Source organism: Pipra filicauda, unplaced genomic scaffold (assembly GCF_003945595.2).
Source record: "Pipra filicauda isolate LSUMZ 115617 unplaced genomic scaffold, ASM394559v2 scaffold102_size2360937_pilon, whole genome shotgun sequence".
Taxonomy (NCBI): Eukaryota; Metazoa; Chordata; class Aves; order Passeriformes; family Pipridae; genus Pipra; species Pipra filicauda.
In genome coordinates this window covers 159,476-180,887 of record NW_024103463.1, presented here as the reverse complement: position 1 = coordinate 180,887, position 21,412 = coordinate 159,476, and the positions used below count along the sequence as shown (strand labels likewise).

The 21,412-nt window shown below is 44.6% G+C and overlaps 1 protein-coding gene across 2 annotated transcripts in view; it reads right to left on the bottom strand.

Annotated features, from left to right (window-relative positions):
• Positions 1 to 21,412, bottom strand: part of MAPKAPK3 (MAPK activated protein kinase 3) — a 123,000-nt gene that overhangs the window by 31,043 nt on the left and 70,545 nt on the right. The window contains exons 1-2 of one of the 2 annotated variants that reach the window (XM_027728589.2): positions 16,570 to 16,651; positions 15,500 to 15,836 (exon numbers count right to left, since the gene is read on the bottom strand). In XM_027728589.2, coding sequence (XP_027584390.1) covers positions 15,500 to 15,724 — 225 coding nt within the window. In that variant the 5' untranslated portion in view covers positions 15,725 to 15,836; positions 16,570 to 16,651. Of the gene's footprint in view, positions 1 to 15,499; positions 15,837 to 16,569; positions 16,652 to 21,412 lie in introns of those variants that run through there. The other variant, XM_027728420.2, reaches the window with a different exon arrangement.

Below are 21,412 nucleotides of genomic sequence, written 5' to 3'. Positions count from 1 at the left end.
GCCCCAGAAGCTCGTTACATCAGAAAAGTCATCAGTATTTTATCTGAGATGCCTTTTCCTGATGCTGTCTCCAAAGCCCATACATTCAGCTTTCATCATTGCTCACCCCTGCAAACACCCATTATCCAGAAGGATATCCTCCTGGAACAATTCAGGTAGTGGATGTTCCCAGTCTTCCTTGACAGGCAGTATCTGTCACTCAGAGCTGGAATGTGCAGGCTGCAGATGGCAGCTCCATCCACACTGGAGGGAGTGGTCCCAGCACTGCTGTAGCCAACCTGATGAACCCTGATGCCCCAAAAATAACTGAGGGTCTCCACAGAAACTCCTTTAATGCTCTGTGCTGTCATTAATTAACCCCCAGAAGGAATAAACTTGTACTCAAGTATCAGTCTGCACCATGCTCAGTATTTCACTTGTGCCTGCTCCTCACATCTTCTGGAGAGCTACCTGTCCTCTGTTTGGGTTTTGTAACACTGTATTGATGACTTCACTGTTATTAAACTGTCCCTCATACTTCTGCTTGAAAATCATTCACAAAAACAGAGGAATCAATGACTTAATACAACCAACAGCATCTTCTACTGCAACTTCATTTGCTTTGCTTAAATTCAGCCTAATTTTTCTGGTGTAGTAAAGAACCAAAGACTTGAATATAAGACTTGCTAGCTTTATTAATGTCTGCTCAACCCAATAATCAAAACTAAGCATTATCTTCATTTCACCATTATACTACACAAAATTGTGCCACTACACTGCTATTTTTTAAAAAATGTAATTTTCTACCATCTGATTTTGTTTTATTTTAATTAAAATCATAAAATCAATAATTCTTATACTCATTTATCCGATTGCTCTCCACTTTCAGCAAGGGTCATTACTTCCATGTCTTTCAACCCCAGCATACTTATGTGTTGTTTCCTCAGTTCTATTGGGCTACAGTAGATCATTGCATGCCTTATTTCTTTGTTGTACAAAGTCTGTGGGTAAGTAATTTGCTGCCTCCTGTTCTCCCATCTCGAACTAACAACAAAATGGATGAAGTTAGAAGATATTTATTTCACACTTCCTGAGTTTTGGGGCAATTAACAATACATTATCTCTTAACACCAGAAAAGTATTTTAAATAAACACAGTCAAACTAAAGAAGTCCAAGAGTATTTAGATGGCTCTGCACTAGGCTTTGATAATACTCGTGTCTCTCACTCCAGCAGAGAGAAACAATTCAACGGCAGCAGCAAGAAAGGGGAAGGGGCTGATGTCCCATGTGCAGGAGCAGCTCCTGGAGCAGCCAGGAAGGCAGTGCCCACAGCTGGCTCATGTTTTCAGTCAGCCACCACAGACACAAAGCCCTCCTGCCTGCACTGAGGGGGTGCTGTAAGCTCAGCTGACATTGCAGCCACTGATCCCTGCACTCAATGTCGGGTCACAGCCCTCAGAGAATCACAGAACGGCCTGAGCTGGAGGGCACCCAGAAGGATCGTGGAGTGCAACTCCTGGCCCTGCACAGACACCCCAACAGTCCCACCCTGTCCCTCAGAGCGTTGTCCAAACGCTCCCTGAGCTCTGTCAGCCTCGGGGCCGTGCCCAACCAGCCTCTGGGGAAGAACCTTTCCCTGAGATCCAACCTAAACCTCCCAGCTCAGCTTCAGGCCGTTCCCTCAGGTCCCATCACTGGTCACAAAAGAGTGAAGAGATCGGTGCTTGCCCCTCCACAGCCCCTTGTGAGGATATTGAAGACTCCAGTGAGGTCTGACCTCAATCTCCTCTTCTCCAGGTGAACAACCCAAGTGCCCTCTGCTGCTCCAACACAGCTTCCCCTCATGAGGAACACTCATTAGAGACTGAGTTGGGCACGTCCTTATCATCTGAGGGCTCATCACCCCATAGCATCCTTACCAGCTCACCTGCTCTCACCCTTGTACTCGGGTCACCTCACCAGAGAAGCTGCTTGGGAGGTGGTAATGGAGACACCATCCTGGAAGACTGACCTGACCACGGAGTAAGGAAAACTCAGATTAGTGGAGAGCATCGGAACCCTTCCCACCGCTCTCCAAGCCTTTGAAACTGCACGGAAAATAACAACTGCACGGAAATGTACTTTGGCCAAAGAGCAGAAGGACTGGCTGAACACACCTCACAGCTCCTCCAAGTCTTCCACAGGAGCACTCAAACAAAACAACAAGGCAAACTTTGGTATATTCTGCTGAGTTTAAAAGCCTCATATATCCAAATTTTTCTCTTCCCACGTTCAGCAGGTTTTAAGATGTAATTATAATCCCGTGTGCACAGACAGGAAATGTCAGTGTTGAAGCAGGAACACACACCTCATGGGACAGTGTTAACTGAGAGAGACTTGGGTGACTGCAGGGCCAGAGGCACAGGGGCAGCACAGTCAGCAAAGAGCAGCAGCACTGAGCCACCTGTGCTGGGACCACCCAATCCTATATCCTTGATTTACAGAATGTGTGTAAGCCTGTGTACTCCCTGAAAATGGCAATGCTTACTGACTTCTACTGCCACAGTCAGTAAGAAAACAAATACAAGTCCAAAACTAAACTCCTAATTCAAGCCAAACTCCAACAGACTTTTCAGGAAAAAGGCAGAAAGGAATCGAACATTTTTGTTTGAGTTACTCATCCTACAAGTTTGGGTTTGTTGTACATTTGCCGCTGCTAACAAGCCTCTAGTGGGCTACAGTTCCCAGTAATTAATGTTTATTTGTTCCTTTTTTTCTCAATAATACAAATTTTGGCTCTCATGTTCTCACACAAAGATATATACAAACATGAAAAAAGGGCAAACCAATGTATTTTATTTTGAGCTAACAAGCTCCAAGATTTCAGAAAACAAGAAACATGCACATAATATACCAGAGCTTACATTTCTATATAACTAGTAAAAATAAAACAAAATTAGGGGAAAAACCTAACTAATTGGGGAGTATAAGAACTGTATAAAAATAAAGCATAGTAGAGAGATAATACACTTCTACCTGGCCTCAGAAAAAGTTCAAATGCAAATTCTTGTTTTATTTTTAAAGCAATTTAATTTTTTTCTTCTCCAATGTATGACTTATTAAATGAAAAATTAGATACTGAAAACTCCAAATTTAGTCATTTGGCAAAAATTAACAGCAAATTTAATCACACTTCAGAAGTGCAGTTTCTATTTACTGAATACTAAGTGAATCTGAGAGAAGAAAAAGGGAAAAAATGCAGAGTGATGTCTCACAGATTACTTTCCCATCATATAATTTTTAATAATAAAATGGAAGTTTTGGGGTGGAAGCAAAAATTGACATTTACTGACATTTAGCAGTTAAAATGTAATCCTTCCAGAGAATGAATAGCAGAAAAAGGCGGGGGCGGAAGAGAAGGGAATCAACTTCTGCTCTGATTACACAGAAGAAAAAAAGTTAAAAATCGTGGAATAATCTGAATGAAAGCACAGAAACACGAGTATTTGCAGATGAAGTTCTCCCAAGCATGGAGGAGGATGTCAGAGTTCCCAGGAATACCCATCCTGGGCTCCCTGGAAATACTCCCTACAGAGCAAGCAGTCAACTATGAACCACTAAGGGCAACTGGTCAGAAGAGATCATTGCTCCTGATGTCTCAGGGGCACTAATTAGTGATCAATACACTCTGACACTCAGAATGTGCACAGGATTCTACTGATTTGTTTAGGAAAACGCTTTATAAATTTAAGTAACCCATTTTTTAAAAGCAAACAGGAAAAAAAAGAGAAAGCCCTCCCGAGTTTTGAAGCAGCGACACCAAAGCTCTGTGTGGATGCAAACATGAGCCAAGGCTTCTGAATGACCATGAAGCAGAATGGGCACAGGAATCTAAAGATTGCCACTGTCCACAGGTAGGAGGCATTTTGATGAATAACTTGCAGATTTAGAGTACATGTGTTATGAAAGGGTAAATTATCGTGATTAAAGTTAATTCACATTTTAAATAAAGTTTAAGTATTATTTGGAGGCTTGAACAGACCGCTTAAGACAACTCAATGCAGCCTGATTTCTCAGGAGGGTCACTGCATTAGGAAAGTCGTTCCTCCTTTGAATAGTTTTAAGTTTAACAGTTTAAACTGAGGAAGCTCTATTCTAGTGAGCTCTTTTATAAGGAAACCTGATGGACTTAGGAGCTTTGAAAGATACTGTTCTTCAGAGAAGGTGAGGAACCTTTGGGCAGTAAGAAGTGACATAAACCAGAACCTTAATTTATATTAATAATATATGAACAGCACTAATGTCAGCCAAAGAGCATTTAATGCTCCTGTGCACAAGAAGGAGGAATGATATGCAGTTGTCTCCTGGTAATCCCCTACACAGCAGGAAACCAAAGGAAGATGGGACACATTAACATTATTTGTTTTTAATATAAACCAGAGCAACGTTATTCATTTTAATATAAACCATCAACCTCGGTGCTGTAGGTGGTATGTTGTGCACACCAGAAGTTGGTGACCAGCAGGAGCATTAACAGCACCTTCCCCTACCAAGTCATTCTTATTTTAACTTGCTCAAATGCAGGTCAGTAGATCAAGTTTAAAAGGCAGAAATTACCATTTTGGTCTGAGGAGTCACAGCGTCCTCAAGAAAAAGAGACAAGGAACATGTGGAACATGCACGACCTGTGTCAGAAAACAGTTGTCCAGCACATAACACAAAGTCCCAGCACACTGCAGGGCTCACCTGTTAGAGTTTAGAGGGTTTACATAAACAAAAACAGAGAGCACCAATCTCCTCATGCTCGGATAGATGGCAAAGGTGACATGTGAGAAAATCCACACTGAGCTTTCCCATTCCACTGTCAGAGGACTGGGACACACTGATTCCTCCCCTGCCTGCCCAGGCTCCCAGCTCAAACCATTCTCCTGCAGAACTGCCCTCCTGTGATGCTCCCTGCCTTGTAGGATACAGGCAAACTCCTGCCTTAGTTTTAAAACTCAGCGGTCCCACGCAAATGCCAAAAATGAAGCCTGCCACAAATACCAAGAACTGTTTAATAATAAATTACTATTGCTGTGTTGGATGTTTTATTGAACCAACACTTGTGAGAACTTTTTCCATATTTCCCCTGGGAAACTTGGCTTTTGTGCACAAACACACAACCCTGCAGTCATTCACCCTCCCTCACACCTCCACAACAGTGATTCAGACAGCAGGGAGGCGGGAAAGACTCAGAATTAATTGCTCTAGTATAAAGTATTTTATCAATAATGTATATGGCTGTTTTCTCCTCTTCCCTACTGCAGCAAGAGGTCAGCTTTGGTAGATCTTGAGAGTCAAGTTCCATTTTTCAACAGTAACAGGCAAACAGGCCCAGCCCAGGCCAAGGCAGCCCCACCTGCCACAGCAGAGCCATCCTGGCAAGCAGCGTTTTGGAATGCAAGTGGAAGTGAAAGTCACTCTCACGCTCCTTCCAGCTTCAGGAGGCCTTTAATCACAGCATCTCAGCACCAGGAGAAAGTTATTACAGTGCTGAGAGACTGGAGGAAAATTCCACTTGATGCCAATTTAGCAGAACTGAGAGCATTTTTAAATTAATTGACCTTTCCCCATGTACCACCCTCACCTTGGCAGGCTGTGTCCCTGCACTCTGGGGCAATCTCGAGATGCTGCTTTGTAGGTTTCCAAACACAAAGAAAGTCAACTGAAAACCCACACAACTAAACATGATAAACCTGGAAAAGCACCTAAATCCGCTAGACAAGACAGCTATGGACGTATTTTGACCTTTTTCAAGTATGAGTTGTGTACCATGAACTCCAATGCAGAGCCAGATACTTGTTAAGAGAGTGACTGGAATAAAGAGTAAGAATACAACCAGCTACCAAAAGTGGTTTGTGATTCTATTCCAAGTTACAGATACAAAGCTTAGTTTTTAGAATTCATTGACAGACATCCAAAAGTTGAATTAAAACCATATCTGCATTGGGGTGCATGATTTAATCATGTATTAGAGTCAGTTGAAAGCATTAACTATGCCTCTAACATTTCAGCTTCTTGTTTTAACTGTCTTTAGCAGTTGATTTTCACCATAATTCATATTAAAGGTGAAAATAAGCAGCAGAGTGTGCCTGGAAAGAAGTTTCAATTACAGCACACTGTTTGCATTTCCATGGGCCAAGTCCCACAAAACGCCTTCCTGCCCTGCCCTTCATAAGAGGGAAAAGAAAAAGGGATCTAAATATGAACAGCTGTTGCGAAAAATCCGTTTCACTTTATGTTTACACCCCAGTTTAGACAAGAACAACTTGCCCAGGAAGACACACCCTTAGGTGGAACTATTGTGCAAGGGATGGACATTACCCAGGGCTACAGCCACCTGCAGAGCTCCACCTGCCCCTCCTTAGACAGCAGGATCTTTTACCCCTGCAACAGCAGAGCCCTCAACACAAGAGAAGCAATAAGATGCCTTCTGAAGCTCAAAAGGTTTCATTATTTACCCTGACAGTTTTGTAATTATCAGTTGTAACTACAGCATCTAGAAGATCACAGCCAAATCTATACAGTATATAGAAAATACGGGGGGTTCTTCACACCTGAAATGCTCCGAGAAGCATCAGCACCTCTGAGCTCCCGGGCAATGAATTTCACAGTGTATCAGAAAATCCTTTTAAATAATGCAAATTTCCAAGGTCAATAGGAGGAACACTTAGTTCCCACCCTAAGGGGGCGGGTGCCTCTGAAAACCCAGCCAGGCAGGTTTCGTTGGAGCCGGTTTCACGTTACTGGGCAAGGTGAAAGCACCGATCATTTTTCGGGTCATCATTCACAGGCAGGCACTGGACATGGGGCAGGAAGAACAGTGCTCTGCTCCCCTTTATCTCAAACTTAACTGCTGCGGGGTCTGCAAGAATAGCAAGGGCTATTCTGCCCACAGAAAAGCTCTTTAAAAACCAGAGGACAGAGCAGTGCCCTTAGAACAGAGAGGGGGCCTGAAAGAACAGGAAGCTTCTAAGCATCAAGGAACCATCAAGCCCCGTCACCCTCCCAAGTGTCAAATTTTGACTGTAAATTGATTGGAAAGGGAAGAGTAGAACAAAATGAAAGGCTTTTACTCTTCAGGAAGACAATGGGGACGTTGTGCTGTAGTGTGGCTGCAGCAAGGGCCGGTACCGTGGCACGGCAGCTGAGCCAGAAATGCAGCCCCGTCCCCTCCCTACCTTGGAGCTCCGACATCCTTGGTGCCGACAACTCGTTGCTGTGGCAACCAGACTGCTTTTGACAAAGCCACATTGACTAAAAGCAACACGTGGGAAAATGGAACAAGGCCCTGAGGGAAATTAATCCCCTACACGAAAAATAAATACATTTTTGCTTAAAAATTAAGCAAGAAAAGGATAGGATTTCTCACTGTTAGAATAACAGGCCAGGAGCACGCTGGGAGCTATGGCAGACAGTGCCAAATGCCAGGCCTTGTACACTGCAAATGGATTTTAAGGACACTTCATCCCTGAAATAAATGGTAGATCCACCACTAAGGAGTCCCCTGAAGAACACAGGTGTGCAAGGCAGCTGCTCCCTATCCAGTTTTTAACTGCTCTCCTCCGAATACAAAATGAAGCCCAACCCCACCCCACAGTACAACAGAAGCCAACTGCTGGTACAAATCACCACTCGGGAGCTTTCCCAAGGCCCAGGGCTGAGTCACACCTGGGCAGAACACCCCAGCCAAAACTCCACCACACCACAAAGGTCTGGGGCTGAGGAGCACCAGGCACTCCACACCCTGCCCTTCCCTGGGCAGCAGTTCACAAATGCTGCCCAAAAAAAACCATAAACAAATTTTTTTCCTGATTTCTCCCCGTACAAACGGGCTCAATAAATCTGTCCTCGGCCCTCACTGACTCAAATCCCAGAAGCTGCCTTAGGGCCTGTTACTTGGAATGCCAATGTACTTAAGACAGTATTCCAGAAAAAAAAAATCCTGGGAAAAAGCCCATGGAGAAGAGCCAAGAGTTTAAAACTGGCAAGACTTAAGATCTGTGAACAGCACAACTTTAATAAGATGGGCTCCTTAGCCAGACCATCTGAAATTCCTCATAAAGATGGCACACCCAAGGGGGTTTGTCTGGAGGCCTTGAAAGTAAATTCAGCAAGCAGAGTTTTCTGGAGGAAAAATTAATTTTACACAAATTTAATATTTGTTTTTTCTCTTAAAACAGGCCACGAAAGCTCCAGTGCAAAATGCCAGGTATCACAAAGATTCAGGAACTAGGAGGCCAGGCATGATTTACATGCTCAGCAAGACTTGTCTCCCCCTTCACTCCCGAGGTATTAAAATGCTGGAGCGTTACAGCTTAATCTCATTTACGGAGCTTTGAATCATCTTAAGTACTTAGGAAGTCTGTGTAAAATACCCCAATCTGTGCAGTTTATACACCCTAATCCACACAGACCACACCAGCTTTCACTGGGGAGGACGGAAAGACCTTCTCATGGTTTTCCAATTAATTAAGCGGCTCCTCCACTCTCCAGCACCGGCCACATCTCTGCCACTTCCCTTGCCATGGATGTCACCGTGTCTGCTGACACCACAAGAGCCACACAGAGTTCCAGCAGCTCCTCTGGACACCTCTGCAGGTGGCTGTGCTGCTGCCATCAGAACATCCCACACCAGCCTCAAGTCTGGTGTTCTAAAGACACGTTTTGCCATGGAAAAACTCCCAAACAAGGAAATATGTGCACCTCTTAGGAGAAACGGGAACTTTTAGAGGGTCAGGCAAACAGCAACCACAAAAGCATTGAGGGATGCAGAATGTGGCATGATATGTAAATATGGCAATGATTGTAACCTTTTTCACTGCATACAGTGAAGAGATTAAAACAGAACAGTCCTTATATGCAAGAGATTAATCTGTTAACTCTCTTAAATTCACATTGGCTCTTGCTCCCAATGATGGTGACATCTTCCTTCCTTATGCTTCCCATGAATTTATCCCAGCAGGAACATAATCTCGGTTTTCTGTTGAAATCTAACTGGCACAAGCTACCATGAGAAGACATTTATTCTGAGATCTTACACAGGTGCTACCACACACAGGGAAAAATACAGTGAGGAAAACAAGATGTGTGTGAGCCGTGACATTCAGGCGTGTGCCTGATTCTCCCCAAATTATAAAAGATGGTATCAGGTTTTTCCAGTCTGGGCATCTCTCTACATAATATGACCATAAGTAAAGGAGGCTGAAGAACGCTTGGCTTGTAAATTAACTCGAAAATTCTCGCAGTTGCTCCTCTGCACTAAAGCTGATTTGCACAATCCAGTTACCTGTAACGAGACTCCCAGCCAGCACAAATCAGCGAGGTTCTACTGGAGTTAAATGGAATAGCAGGATTTAGACTGGAGAGGGAGGAGGGAGAAAGGTCTTCCAGCCTGAAGAGAGTGTCGAGCAATCAGTGGTGTCTGACCCCCCCCCCACGCTCTGCCTTCAGCAGCTCCCTGGCAGCTGAAATAAGACTCGTTATCTGTAACAGTTGCCCAGATCTTTGAACCTGGGAAGGGGGGGGGACACGCCTTGATCTTCCCGAGCTTTGCTGCTGCACAAGTCAGGGTGGAACTTGTGCCAGCTTGCTGATAGACTGGGGGAGAGCACAGAAGGTGCAAAGCAGCATCAAAATAGTTTTGCTTTTTCAAGATGACTTAGTGGCTTACAGCATTTGCCTTTCTGTTTGCACTTCTTAGGCTTAATGAACTGCCATTGAAACAAGTAAGAATTTGTTACATGTGCATTCATTATTTCAGACCAAGCCCGTCTTTCTATTTTTTAAATTATTTGCTGTATTTCAGATAAAGGGAAGACCAGTCAAGAACGTCAGATCTTCCAAGTAAACTGATAAAGTCCATTTTTTTTTTAAATTAACTAGTCCAACTGACACTTTGAAAGGTGCCAGTCTGGCCCCAATAAATACAAAGTGCTCTAGTCTTGAATGACTCACTGGTTTAAAAACAATTCTTGTAGCAGTAGAAACGACCCACTTTTTAATCGACTGGAAGTTATTTTAGGTATTTTATGCATATTTACGTAATAGTTACCAAGATTGGCACCGAAGGATAAAATTCAAGGACCAGTTTCATGCTATTCCATATTTTAGGCACTCCTCCACACCCAGGGCTGCCATTTAACTAGAACTCTTCTGAACTCATCTTCATTCTACTCTGTCTGTATCCAGCTTTGATCTCCAGCACACAGCTCCCTAACTTTATTACTCACACTAAGCCGTGTTACTGACACTGAATTTACTGTAGCATGAGATAAACCAGTATAAACAGGCTGCAGGAAACATGGCAGGTAAGAGGGAACTACAAAATACTTCACTAGAAAGTGCTAATTTCCTCCAGAAACATGCAATCATTCCAGTAAAGGAAGAGCTCCTTCACCCTGCACAAAACCTGGCATTAAACTGGGTTCCCCAAATTCTCAACGCAGCTCAAAGCTTAGCACAATATTATTCTTCCTTACTCCAAAAATGTTGAAATGTTTCATCTCTAATCTGGCATAATTTTCTTCTTCTCTAAGACTGCAATGTATAGCATCTAAGAAGACCGTTAACATTTCCTGTTCTACAATCATCAGCCTAAAATAACCTTCGCTTTCACCGTATGCATTGCCTTCCCCACTGCTGCATCATTTTCCTTCAGCATCATCTTATTTCAGGCAGCAAACAGGGTATTTTACAAGCACCAGTTTTTTAGATAACTTGCAAAACAGATACGTTGGACTGTAGAGTCTGCTCTCTGTGAGCAATCATGACCTGGCTTCAGGGTATACTAACTGAAACCAGACTATCCCACTGTTAGCTTTTGTCATGTGGAATTATTTAATGTAATCAGAAACATTACAACTGAGTGAAAGGCAGAAACATAGCTCAAGACTGAACGAAATTAAGTTGAGGCAGAATGCCTGTCTTTGCCCACAGCGACTCCACTGTGGAAGGCAAAACAACATTCCCTATATAGTCCTTTGTTAAGTCCCAAGAACCATTCCAGGAAGGGCTTGTTTGGCAAAATGTATTTCTCCATTACCTGCTTTCCTTGGTTGTGAGAAGAAAGTTATGCTAACAGTGTTACAGGTAACAGCAGAGCCTCCTACTCTACAATTATCATTTCTATCATTCACCAAACACTCTTTAAACCTAAAAGGCAAGGAGCGTGGTCAGCTTTGTGTTTGCTTCTTGCTGTATTTAACATTTGGGCTTTGCCTATTTGCCTTCAAATCAGCAGGTCACACACACTGTTCTGTTGGCACTTTGCAGCACAACACATTTTCCATGAGGCAGGTGATGGCTTAACTCCCTGTTTATTCTAGAGGATAAGGCCTGTGTGCACGTGTGGCACGTGGGGACACGGGCAGTGGTGGACTTGGCAGTGCTGGGGTAACAGTTGGATTTAATGATCTTTAAGGCTTTTTCCAACCTAAACTATTCCATGAGGAGTCTCAGGTGACTGGAAGGCACCTGCAGCACACAGTGCTTCAGGGAGAAGCACTTTCCCATTGCTATCCCGTCATCCAGGAGTTATTCACACCACAAGTACCCATGCACTCATAACCAATGGACTTTGCTTTCCTGAAGTTCCAAGGGTCTTTGTTTCCCTGCTATGCCTGACTTGTCCTTCTTTTTCTCCTGGAAAGAAGCACCATCTGTTTACTGAAGATGAACGGTATGGCAATGGTAACACTGTTTTACATCCTGAAACATCCACCAAATTCCTGAAGCTGCAGATGCAGAGAAGTCCCAATACCTCATGAAAGGCTCTCTAGCTCTCTATTCCTCATCCCAGCTCTGAGCCCTTTCTACCACATTTCACAAAAAAACAAGTAGATCATCAAATGCACTGAAATACTATTTTAACACCACTTAGCAGGAATTTGTGCCAAAAAAGAAAAAGAAGTGAGGGAGAAGGAAAGAAAGAACAAGGAACTGTAGGTTGGTAGGGTTTTTTTAATGGAAGGCAAGTCCCGGGAGTTCACATTTATCCTCACAGGTAGTCAGCTATTTTGGTCTCCTCCTCTCCCTAAAAACAGTGAGGAGTGCAAAAACCAGCAGAGAACACTCAGGGCTGATGTCACTGTTAAAAAAGTGGAGGTTAAATTTTAGCCCCAAAAGGTAGAGTGAACAGAAGGGGGCAGGCTGGCAAAGAGGAGATAAAAATAGAGGAGTGACTAGACTTCACTTGACTGCTATTTCTGGATGAGCTGTGGAAAGAGATCTGAGAAGGTTTTCTATTTGTAAGGGAGACAGAGACCAAAACACAGTTGCTTTCTAGAAGGCCACAGTCCCGCACAGCAGTTTTGTTTATGCTTCTACTTTTCTAAATCCCTGTGTTCTCACTATTTGGAAACAGCGCTGTTCAGCCAAAATGTCATTATGTGTCTAAGTGAGTAACCAGATGAGATTTTTTGGAGCAGGGCAGCAATGTGTGTGGCATTTCAATTTGACAGAGACAAAGCTGACAGCACATTGTAAAACTGGGTAGCAAATCACAATGCCAAGCAGAGTAAACCAGCCACACAGTACTTTAGGAAAATTACCGAAGCCCTGCAGTATCTCTGAGAGGATGGCTTGTGTTTTTCCACTCTAAAATGATTAGGGAAATTCTAACTAGCTGCAATTATGGACATGGACTAACGACGACAACAGGGACCTCCCAATTACAGGATGTGGTGCTTGACTGACACAGGGCTCTGGGGATGAATATTTTTGCCTGCCTGAGCCCTTTCCCCTTGAGTATCTCTGTTAAAATTCCTTCCATTGAGTAATTTCTGTCCAGGTCCTGGCTGTGCTGGCTCTGCTCCCATTTAAAAGAAAACCTGCAGGCAGGAAGCAGTGCCATCTGCCCAGTCAGGAGCTGCCTTAATGGGCAAGTTTGGTGTGAAGGGGAACAGCCTATTACACTTCAGCAGGAGCCATGTTCATCCCTTCCCAGGAGCAGGGTACCGTGAGCACACTCACACCTGAAGTGTCTGTCCTCAAATATACACAGATCTCAATGGATAATGCACAAGCAACCTCCAGAAAAAAAAAATCCAGCCAGCATCCCTTATTTTTCTGTTCAACTTGCAATTCCATCTCTCCATTTCTCTTTACCTGTCGTACCAGGTGGGTTTGTTCAGTGACAGCTTCACCAGCCTCCACTTTCTATTCCTGTACATGAATGATAACCCCACCACCATACCCGAGAAGAATGAGCAGTGGCAAGGGCCTGCTGTCCCTGCACAGAGAATTCTGCTCTGAAGCTGTTTCTGAACATTTTTTTTCTCCGAGTTTCTTGTCCCTTTTCCATAACTGCTTTGACTGGATGAGACTGCCCTGAGTCTCATCTGGAGCAAGGCTGGGACTTGTGTGACTGAGTCCAGGTTTCACAAGAAACAATGGAAAAACTTCCTCTGAATATTTTCATCCTCCAGGGCTAGGAAAAGATGTTCTTTGTCAATTAACCAAGCACGGTTTTTATGCCTCCTTGTTGGGTAATCTTCTCATTAGACCATCTTTGGACAGAACAGCAGATCCTCTCTGGGCTGCAGTTTTACTTAATTGCATGTTTACCTTTTTATTCAGCACTTAAACCCATAATGATGAGAAATACACACATGCAAGCAGCAAACCGTTATCTGCCATTTAAAATCCCTACAGAGCTCATAAACATCTTAATATTTCTGTCACAGTTCTGTCCCTTCCAGAAGAAAAGTGCACACATTCCACAGCTGGGCTGGAGAGAGGATGACAAACACTATACAGGGTCATTTCAGCGATGCATTAGTCACTAGTGCCATGTAATGACTGGGGAAGGGGAGGTGGTACTTTGGTCCTTAATATATTTTAGAAGTTCTGAAAAGAAATCAGCCAACTCAATCAGTGCTAAAAAGGAACAGGTTCCTCTCCCCATCAAGCAGAAGACATTCTATCAGGGCACAGCAATTTCAGCTCTCCCTCTCCTCAGGTCTGAGGGCTGAAGTAAAAGAATATTTTACAGATGCTAGTATCCATAGGAATACATTTCCTATTTGATTCAAGAGCTACGAAATTTGCTCTGGAACATATTTGTTGCCACGGGATTGTGCCCTGGAAGGGCAACTCCTGTTTTAAAATGCTTCCAGCCCTTATGACTGCAAACCCTTTGAAGTATGAATGATCTCTAATCAGCAATAAAGCTGCTGAACTCTTCAGAAACAGCAGATCAGCTTCAGGATTAACTATTATCCTTCATCACAGTATGCAAAGTATAGAAATTAATGTTGATAGCACTGCAGAAGGATCTGATTAATGGATCACCTCAGAGTTGCACAAACCTCCAGTATTCCATGTTTGTCAAAACCTCCAGTTTCCCCATGATAAACTTCAGTGAGTCAGCTACGTGAAGCCAATACAAAGGAGTGTGATAAAGTACATGAGAGCGTTGGAAACATGGGAATTAATCCACATGTTATTGTATTATAAGCTTTTCTAGTTCCTCTGTTACAAATCTTTTTGATACCCAAAGCTACCAGATATTTCCAGCCTGTTCTATCGACGTGCAAAGGCTTTGTTGGAGACAGGACTTCTCTTGGAAAAGACCCTTTCCAGACCCTGGCAGACCTTCCAATTCACCACTGGTAGATCTGTCCTGCTCCCAGCACACGTGGAGTGTGAGTTTTAAGCAAAGGAAGGATACCTGAAAGCCTCCTAGACATCCCAACCAACCAGATTAACACCAGCAAGGCATCTGAAACATCCTTAAGTAATTCCCATGGCAATTACTTCAGCTGGTTTTAGTCTTCTCATACTGAACCATCCAGGTTCTCATTTAGGCTGCTTTTTCCCTAATGATGTGGTTTAAAAGCATCAGGGAAATCTTCAAGTTTAAAAGCTGCAGAACAAAAGGCAAGCAAGCTTTATGTTCTCTAATGAATGGTTATTGCTCCATTTATTTAAGTGGTACTTATCACCATAAATATCTGCTAAACTCATTTGCCATACTGGTGTAATCAGTGCTTTCCCAGGAAATATCCTTCCGTAAATGGATTGCAAAAGTAAAATAGGAGAATAAATAAACAGCTAGAAATGCCCCTTAAGAAAAGTCTTCAAAGGGAGGAAAGACTGAAGATCAATGAACATTTAAATATTTCTCAGTTAAGGCCAATTCATTGCACAAGATCCAAAATAGTTTCCTTCATGAGTATTGCATAACATGTTCATTCAAAATCTAGCAAGTTTTCTCCCAGAACATACCAAGACACTGTTCTCTCCCCCGCTTTTTTGTCTTTTAAGTAGGAACACGAGAATGTCACAGCTGATAAGATTATTCTGGAAACTCACACAGAATATTCTGGAAAAGACTCAAGTTTGGACTACAGTGTTGCAATAGCAAGTCTCCACATATTCAGATTCTACACCCACCACTCTTTGTGAAGCAACAGAACAAGCGGCTTTTACAAGACTTTGGGAGTGAACTCTGGCCTCCACACTATAAATAAGGAAAAAAAGACAAAATGCACATACCTTCAAAGCACATTTCTGGCCTGTCTGCTTGTTGAAACACTCCAGTACTTTGCCATTGATTCCTAACCCCAGCACGCGTTTGGAGAGTTTGTAGTCATCCGTAACCGCATGTTTTTTAATCTCTAGTTTGACATGGGCCGGTCCCCCGGGCAAGGACTTCACGCTGCTCTTGCTCTCCACGTGACTCTCTGGCTGGGATTCCTGTTCACCTTCACTTTGTTCCATATCAGGGAAGAGTCTGGGATGACAGAGATACCCCACAGGGACTCTGTCGGGTATCCTCAGCAGAGTCCCTCCTCTCAAGCGATCAAACAGTCCATTTGCTCGCCATTTAGCCCTGAGTAAAAATGTAAACAAGTGTTAGTAACTGAGGTCAACTAACGTTCTCCCACCTCACCACTTTTCTCTTTTCTTTTTTTAACAAGATGACCAGGTACTAGACCAAGAGTGGAGGCTCACCTCAGGAAAGCACACTTTGGCATCAGTCTGCACTTATAAATCACTGCTTTTACTGCAACCAAAACTGAGCAACTGCTAAGCCTTGGGCTAAAATGTTAGCTAAGCTCTGCACAACAGAACGGAGCTTAAGCTTATAAATCTGCATCAACAACTTGTTGTCTCAATGTTTTATGTAGAAATCCCCACAATGGTCCCCTGCTTTACCCTGACACTCCCAAATTACGCAAGAGAACCACGAACACCTGAATCAAACCCCAGAGCGGCACTGCCTGGGCAGGCACCGAACCCTGGGACAGCGCTTCGACTGCCTGGGCCCACAGAGCGAGGGGCAGGCGGCCCACGGCTGAGGGGCCACCGAACCACCCAAAAGCTGGGGTTGCAATGGTGCTGCTCCCACAGCCGTGCGGGCCCCGCTGGGTCCCCGAGGGGGAGCCCCCGGGCGGGTCCCGGGGCCGGGAGCCCCCTTAACACTGAGCCACGAGCAGCGGGGCCGCTCCCGCAGCCCCCTCACCGAGGGGGGAGAGCCCTGAGGCGAAGCGAGGAGAGCGGGGCGGGGGGTGACGGCGGCGGGGACCCGAGCGGGGGGAGCTCCGCCACGGGGGACGATTTACCTGCTGTGGCGGCGCGGCCCCAGCCGAGGCTTCCCGGAGCGGCGCGGGGAAGGCGGGCTCTGCCTGGGCCCGCCCCGCCGCCCCGGCCAGGTGCGCGCCGCCTTCCCGCCCGAGCCGCGGGCGGCGGCACCGGCCCGGACCGAGCCCCCGGGGCCGCCCCGAGCCCCCCGGTTCGCCCCGGCCGGGCCGGGCCCGCGGGGCCTGAGCGGGGAGCGGGAGCTGCCTCATGCGCGGCTGCAGGTTCCCCGCGGGGGTGCGGAGCAGCTCCCGCCGTGATTTTAAGGTGATTTTAATCACGGTATTAATGTATTGGGGTACACGGCCCTGCCGGAGGGGAAGGAGGGCGGGCTGGAGCCGGGCGGCTCCGGGCTGGTGTCGCAGCGCGCCCGCGCGGTGGCACCGCCGGCCCTGCCCCGATGGATCCTTTGGGAAGGGGAAGGATCGCCGCGTTCGCTCCAAACCCTGCTTGAAACGGGCTGTTGCTGTGAACAAAGCACTGAGACGCGATCCCGGGCAATCATCCTTCAGCCGAAAGGGTTCTGTCACTAAATGCTCCCACTAAATTCCACCCGGTCAGTATTTCTTGGCACTTTGGGGGGCACAGTCAGGACATTTAAAAGTGGTGGTTCCCACAGCAACTGTCGCTCATCGCCGGTGCACGGCGTGTGGTTACAGGGATGTGAAACGCTGAGGTTTTTTTCCCCTACATGTGAAGATGAGTCACGCATTGAAATGGAGCTGTGTTCGTATCACTGGAAGGAACTTAAAAGTTCACATGCTTTACAAGTTAAAAATACATTTGTCATTTTACGTAACATAATGGCATCTGGAGTTCTAGCGGTAAGGAAAATAATTAAAAGGGCTAATGAGCCCTTTCTCCAAGGAATAAAAAGTAGTTCAACTTCGCAGGATGTGGATCTGCAGTACATCACCATGTGATGTGATGCTACCGCTATTCCGCCTCAGGTTTCCCTTCCAGGCTTTCTGCAGTTCAGCTGCTGGAGGGCCTGGTCCCCTGATTCAGTTCACCTATTCTGGGCTAATCAAATCCCTGAGGAAAACAGCTATTTCCAACCTTTTCTTTTCAGGTTTGGCTTCCAGCCTTCTTAGGCTTCGCATCACCTCCCACTGTGGCAGGCTCAGAGATGGATACATAACTGAGCTCCCAGGTTGCAAACCTTCAATAACACTGTTCTGCAGTCAGCAGCTTGCTCTGCTTTTCCTTCCCATGGCTCCTGCCTGTATTTGCTGTTCTATTAGTCCTGGATGGTAATTTCCTTCTCTTTGCAACAGGTAACTACATTTCTCTCCCCAGTACACAGTTGCAGAGGGTCAGGCCCTTCAGAAAACTTCTAAATCTCTCCGCTCTCTCCTGCATTTTATAATTTGAGAAATAAATTCACTCACACCAATCTCCCAGCCCCAATTTTGATCTTTCCATGTAACTCTGACCCTGAAGCCTATGGCTCCCCAAAGCAAGCGGGAATTACAATGGCTGGCACATTGAAGCTGGCAGAAGGCGATTTATGGCCCTATTCTGGGAAATATTAAACACTGCAAAAATTCCAAGCAGATGTCTACTTGAAGGGTTGCTATTTTTTACAGAGTGTGTCAGAAGTAAGGAATTTCATTAAGAAATTGTGACTCTTTCGAACTATTACAAGAATAAGCTTTGTGTGGAAAGAAAGGAGGAAAGATGAGGGAATGAGACAGGATGTGTGAAGTTAGTTGGTTCTACACGTCTGTCACCAACAGTTCCCTGCTGAGGAAAATTAAACTGGGAGGATACAAAACACATTATTCAAGTCACTGGGTATCTTACTGGGATGGAAAGCTTGTTTGGGTTCACCCCTTGATATTGTCTACATCTGCCCTTAGCAAAGTTCACTGTTTTACGAGCAATCAGTACTAAGTTTAAACAGGGCAAACACCTTAAAAACCCAGTGTGAATCATGGTTAGTAAGGCCTGAGACCAACCCTCTGCTAATTTCATCCACCATAAACTCCAAAAAAGGCTTTTCCAGCTGCAGCCCAAGTATCAAACAGCCTCACTGTAGACAAGGATGACCACAAAGCAAAAACCAGCTCTGCTGTAGTGACCTGGGTGGTGTCTCAGGTACTGTACCTGCATACCTGTGCTGGGTACCCCCTCTGAAGGAAAATCCCAACCTTTGCAATCCATGTGTGGTTTGTACAGAGCTGAGAACATTCATCTGTACAATATCCTTCTCTTAAGCTGCTTAAGGTTTTATAATTTCTCTGACAAGCTCCAGGGAAGGACAAGCCTGCTGGATCCGGGCACATCCCGAGATAACACCCAGCACCTCTGGCATCCCAGGGGTGAGCAAGCACAGTGTGGTCACCTTGGCTGCAGTTCTCCCCTGTCTGGCTCCAGGAGGATTTCCCACAATGTCTGTTTTCAAATGCCAGTTTTAAATCTCCCTGGGAATTACTCTCTGGATCCTGCAGCTTCTCTTTGTGCTCGTGGCAGGTGGAGCTGCATTAGCACCCTCTGGAGATGCTGGAGGAGGACACACTGACAGGCCCACTGCAGCTCACTGAGCCGGGGGACATTTTTCATTCAAACAGATGTTTTTATTTATTTATTGATGTTTGCTTTCTGGCGCTACAAAAAACCCAAACCGGTACTATTACAGGCTAAGAGCCCACTACAGCAAAAGTTCTTTCATCTTCACAAAAATCCCTAAAACTGTAAATTAAACATTAATCCTATTTTTACCAGAAGTCCCCAACAGCAACAACACAAAACAACTTAATTTCAGGAGAGAATTTGGTAGCTCAGCTATGCCGGGCTTGTCCCAAAATAAAAAATAGCTTATAGGAGAAAACAATAAGGTCCTGCTCTTGCAATAAGCTTTGAGGCAGCAGCTCCTTTTCTCTAACCAGTGGCTTAACCTAGAAAAGCTTTATATTTTAGCCAGCATGCAGTTTGGATACGCTGTCCCTGATTTTTTCATGTCTTGAATACCACAGATACCTGCCTTACAGATGGACAGCACTACTGTTTAAACACAGGAGGTTAATTTTGGCTATTCCATGGGGTATTTTCACTGCCTGTTTGCCATGCTGTAGCAATTTAATAACTGGGATCAAAGACATTTCAGACTTTCAAATGTCTCATTTCTTAACAAAAATGAAATGACTGAGTTTGCTCTCATCGGAGAGCTAGGAAAGCTGATGTCATCAAATGTGTCTGAGGGATGGCATATTTTGAGGAGTTATACTTACCTGAATGCTACAGGTATCTGTTTAGTTATATACAAAAGTGATTTGCATGGAGGTCAGCCCTTTGGTAGCAACATCTCATGGAAATCCCATCAGCTATAATAAAGAAATTATCACCACCAGCTGAAAACTCGTGACTTGTTTTTTCTGAAACATTGCTTCCCCTTGGGTAACAGCTATATAATTTTTCTGCTATATATTTTTTCTGCTGTTATGAGAAATCCACACGCTGGGGTGCATTATATAGATGTCACCAAAGAGAAAATCCTCTGTATTGCCAGGTTGAAGTGAGGACACGGCTTTGTCTGGTTGGGCGGTTGCAACAACCTTATTAAATCCCCCAGGAAGTTCTAGAGAAACTGCATCTGTGATATTAAAAGAAGGAAAGAGCAGCTCTGCAGCACAGTATTTTGATATGAAAGAGAAGAAAAGAAGCTTCTTGTAGGATCTTTAGTTTAGCCTGTCATGTACACAGTGGTCTGAATCAGAAACTAGATGCATGTTTTTTTCGCCTGTCTTTCAGCTCTGCTCTGGGGGTGTCTGTCTCAGACTATCAAAAAGGAAACAAAAAAAAAAAAGACCAAACTAGGAAAGCTCATCAGCAAACAGCCTGGCTCTTTTCTCTCAGGGCTGAGGTAAAACCAGGTTTATAAAGCTCTTTCATAGGCAGTGATCTTTATTGATGCTTTATTGTTAGAACAACTTCTCTTTTATTTTCAACACCCTCTGTCCTAACCTGGGATTATAACATGGTTTCCAGGAGGAACCAAAATTCTGGCTATGAACCAGCTGCCAGTGAAGCAGGGAAGTCTCAAGAACACCAGTCTCTCATTCTGGAGAGCCTGTCCTAATACCTGGCTTCATTCTGCACGTAGCAGGTATTTTCCTACAGAAGTACAGAAGTGGGTAGAACAGCTGCTTTTATAACCCTGGACTCAGACACCTTATAACAGATACCTTGTCCTGGTCATGGAGAAAATTTTGGGAGGCTCCATCCCTGCTCCTACACTAAGAAACTTTAAGCAGAGAAGAAGCTTTAGGACACAGCTTATTGATGAGGGAGTCAGAGATGCCACTTGAATGTTTCCCTTTCAGCAGAGGGAAAAAAAAGACATGTTTTTTCACAGAAGGATCATAAATCAAAAACATCAAAAATCTTCTAATCTGTCCACAGGAGATGGCACTTCATTTTATGCTGCAGTGGAGCAAAAGAAATGAATCTCTGTCTTTCATTGAAAGAGATCCTGCAAATAATGGGTATGGCAGCACTGCCTGGAAGTCCCAGGATGGCCTTCCAGGCCACTTAGGAATACAGTCTTTGCAGAAAACCAGCATTTGAATCAAGCAGAAAAGCTCTTAACATATGACACACTACAATAACCTTCTGGGTCACCACATGCTAGCAAGCCTTCAGATAATGAATATGGTGAGTTCCTTACAGTAACCCCAAAGTACTTTTTTGTAGCCTGAAATGAAACCCATTCCTTTCTGCACATCCTACTTCTCATGGAGCCAGCTCAGATGTCACTGTATCCATGGCACAGCTCACCCACACCCCGGAGACTCCTTCCATTGCTCCACACCAGGTTGGGAAATA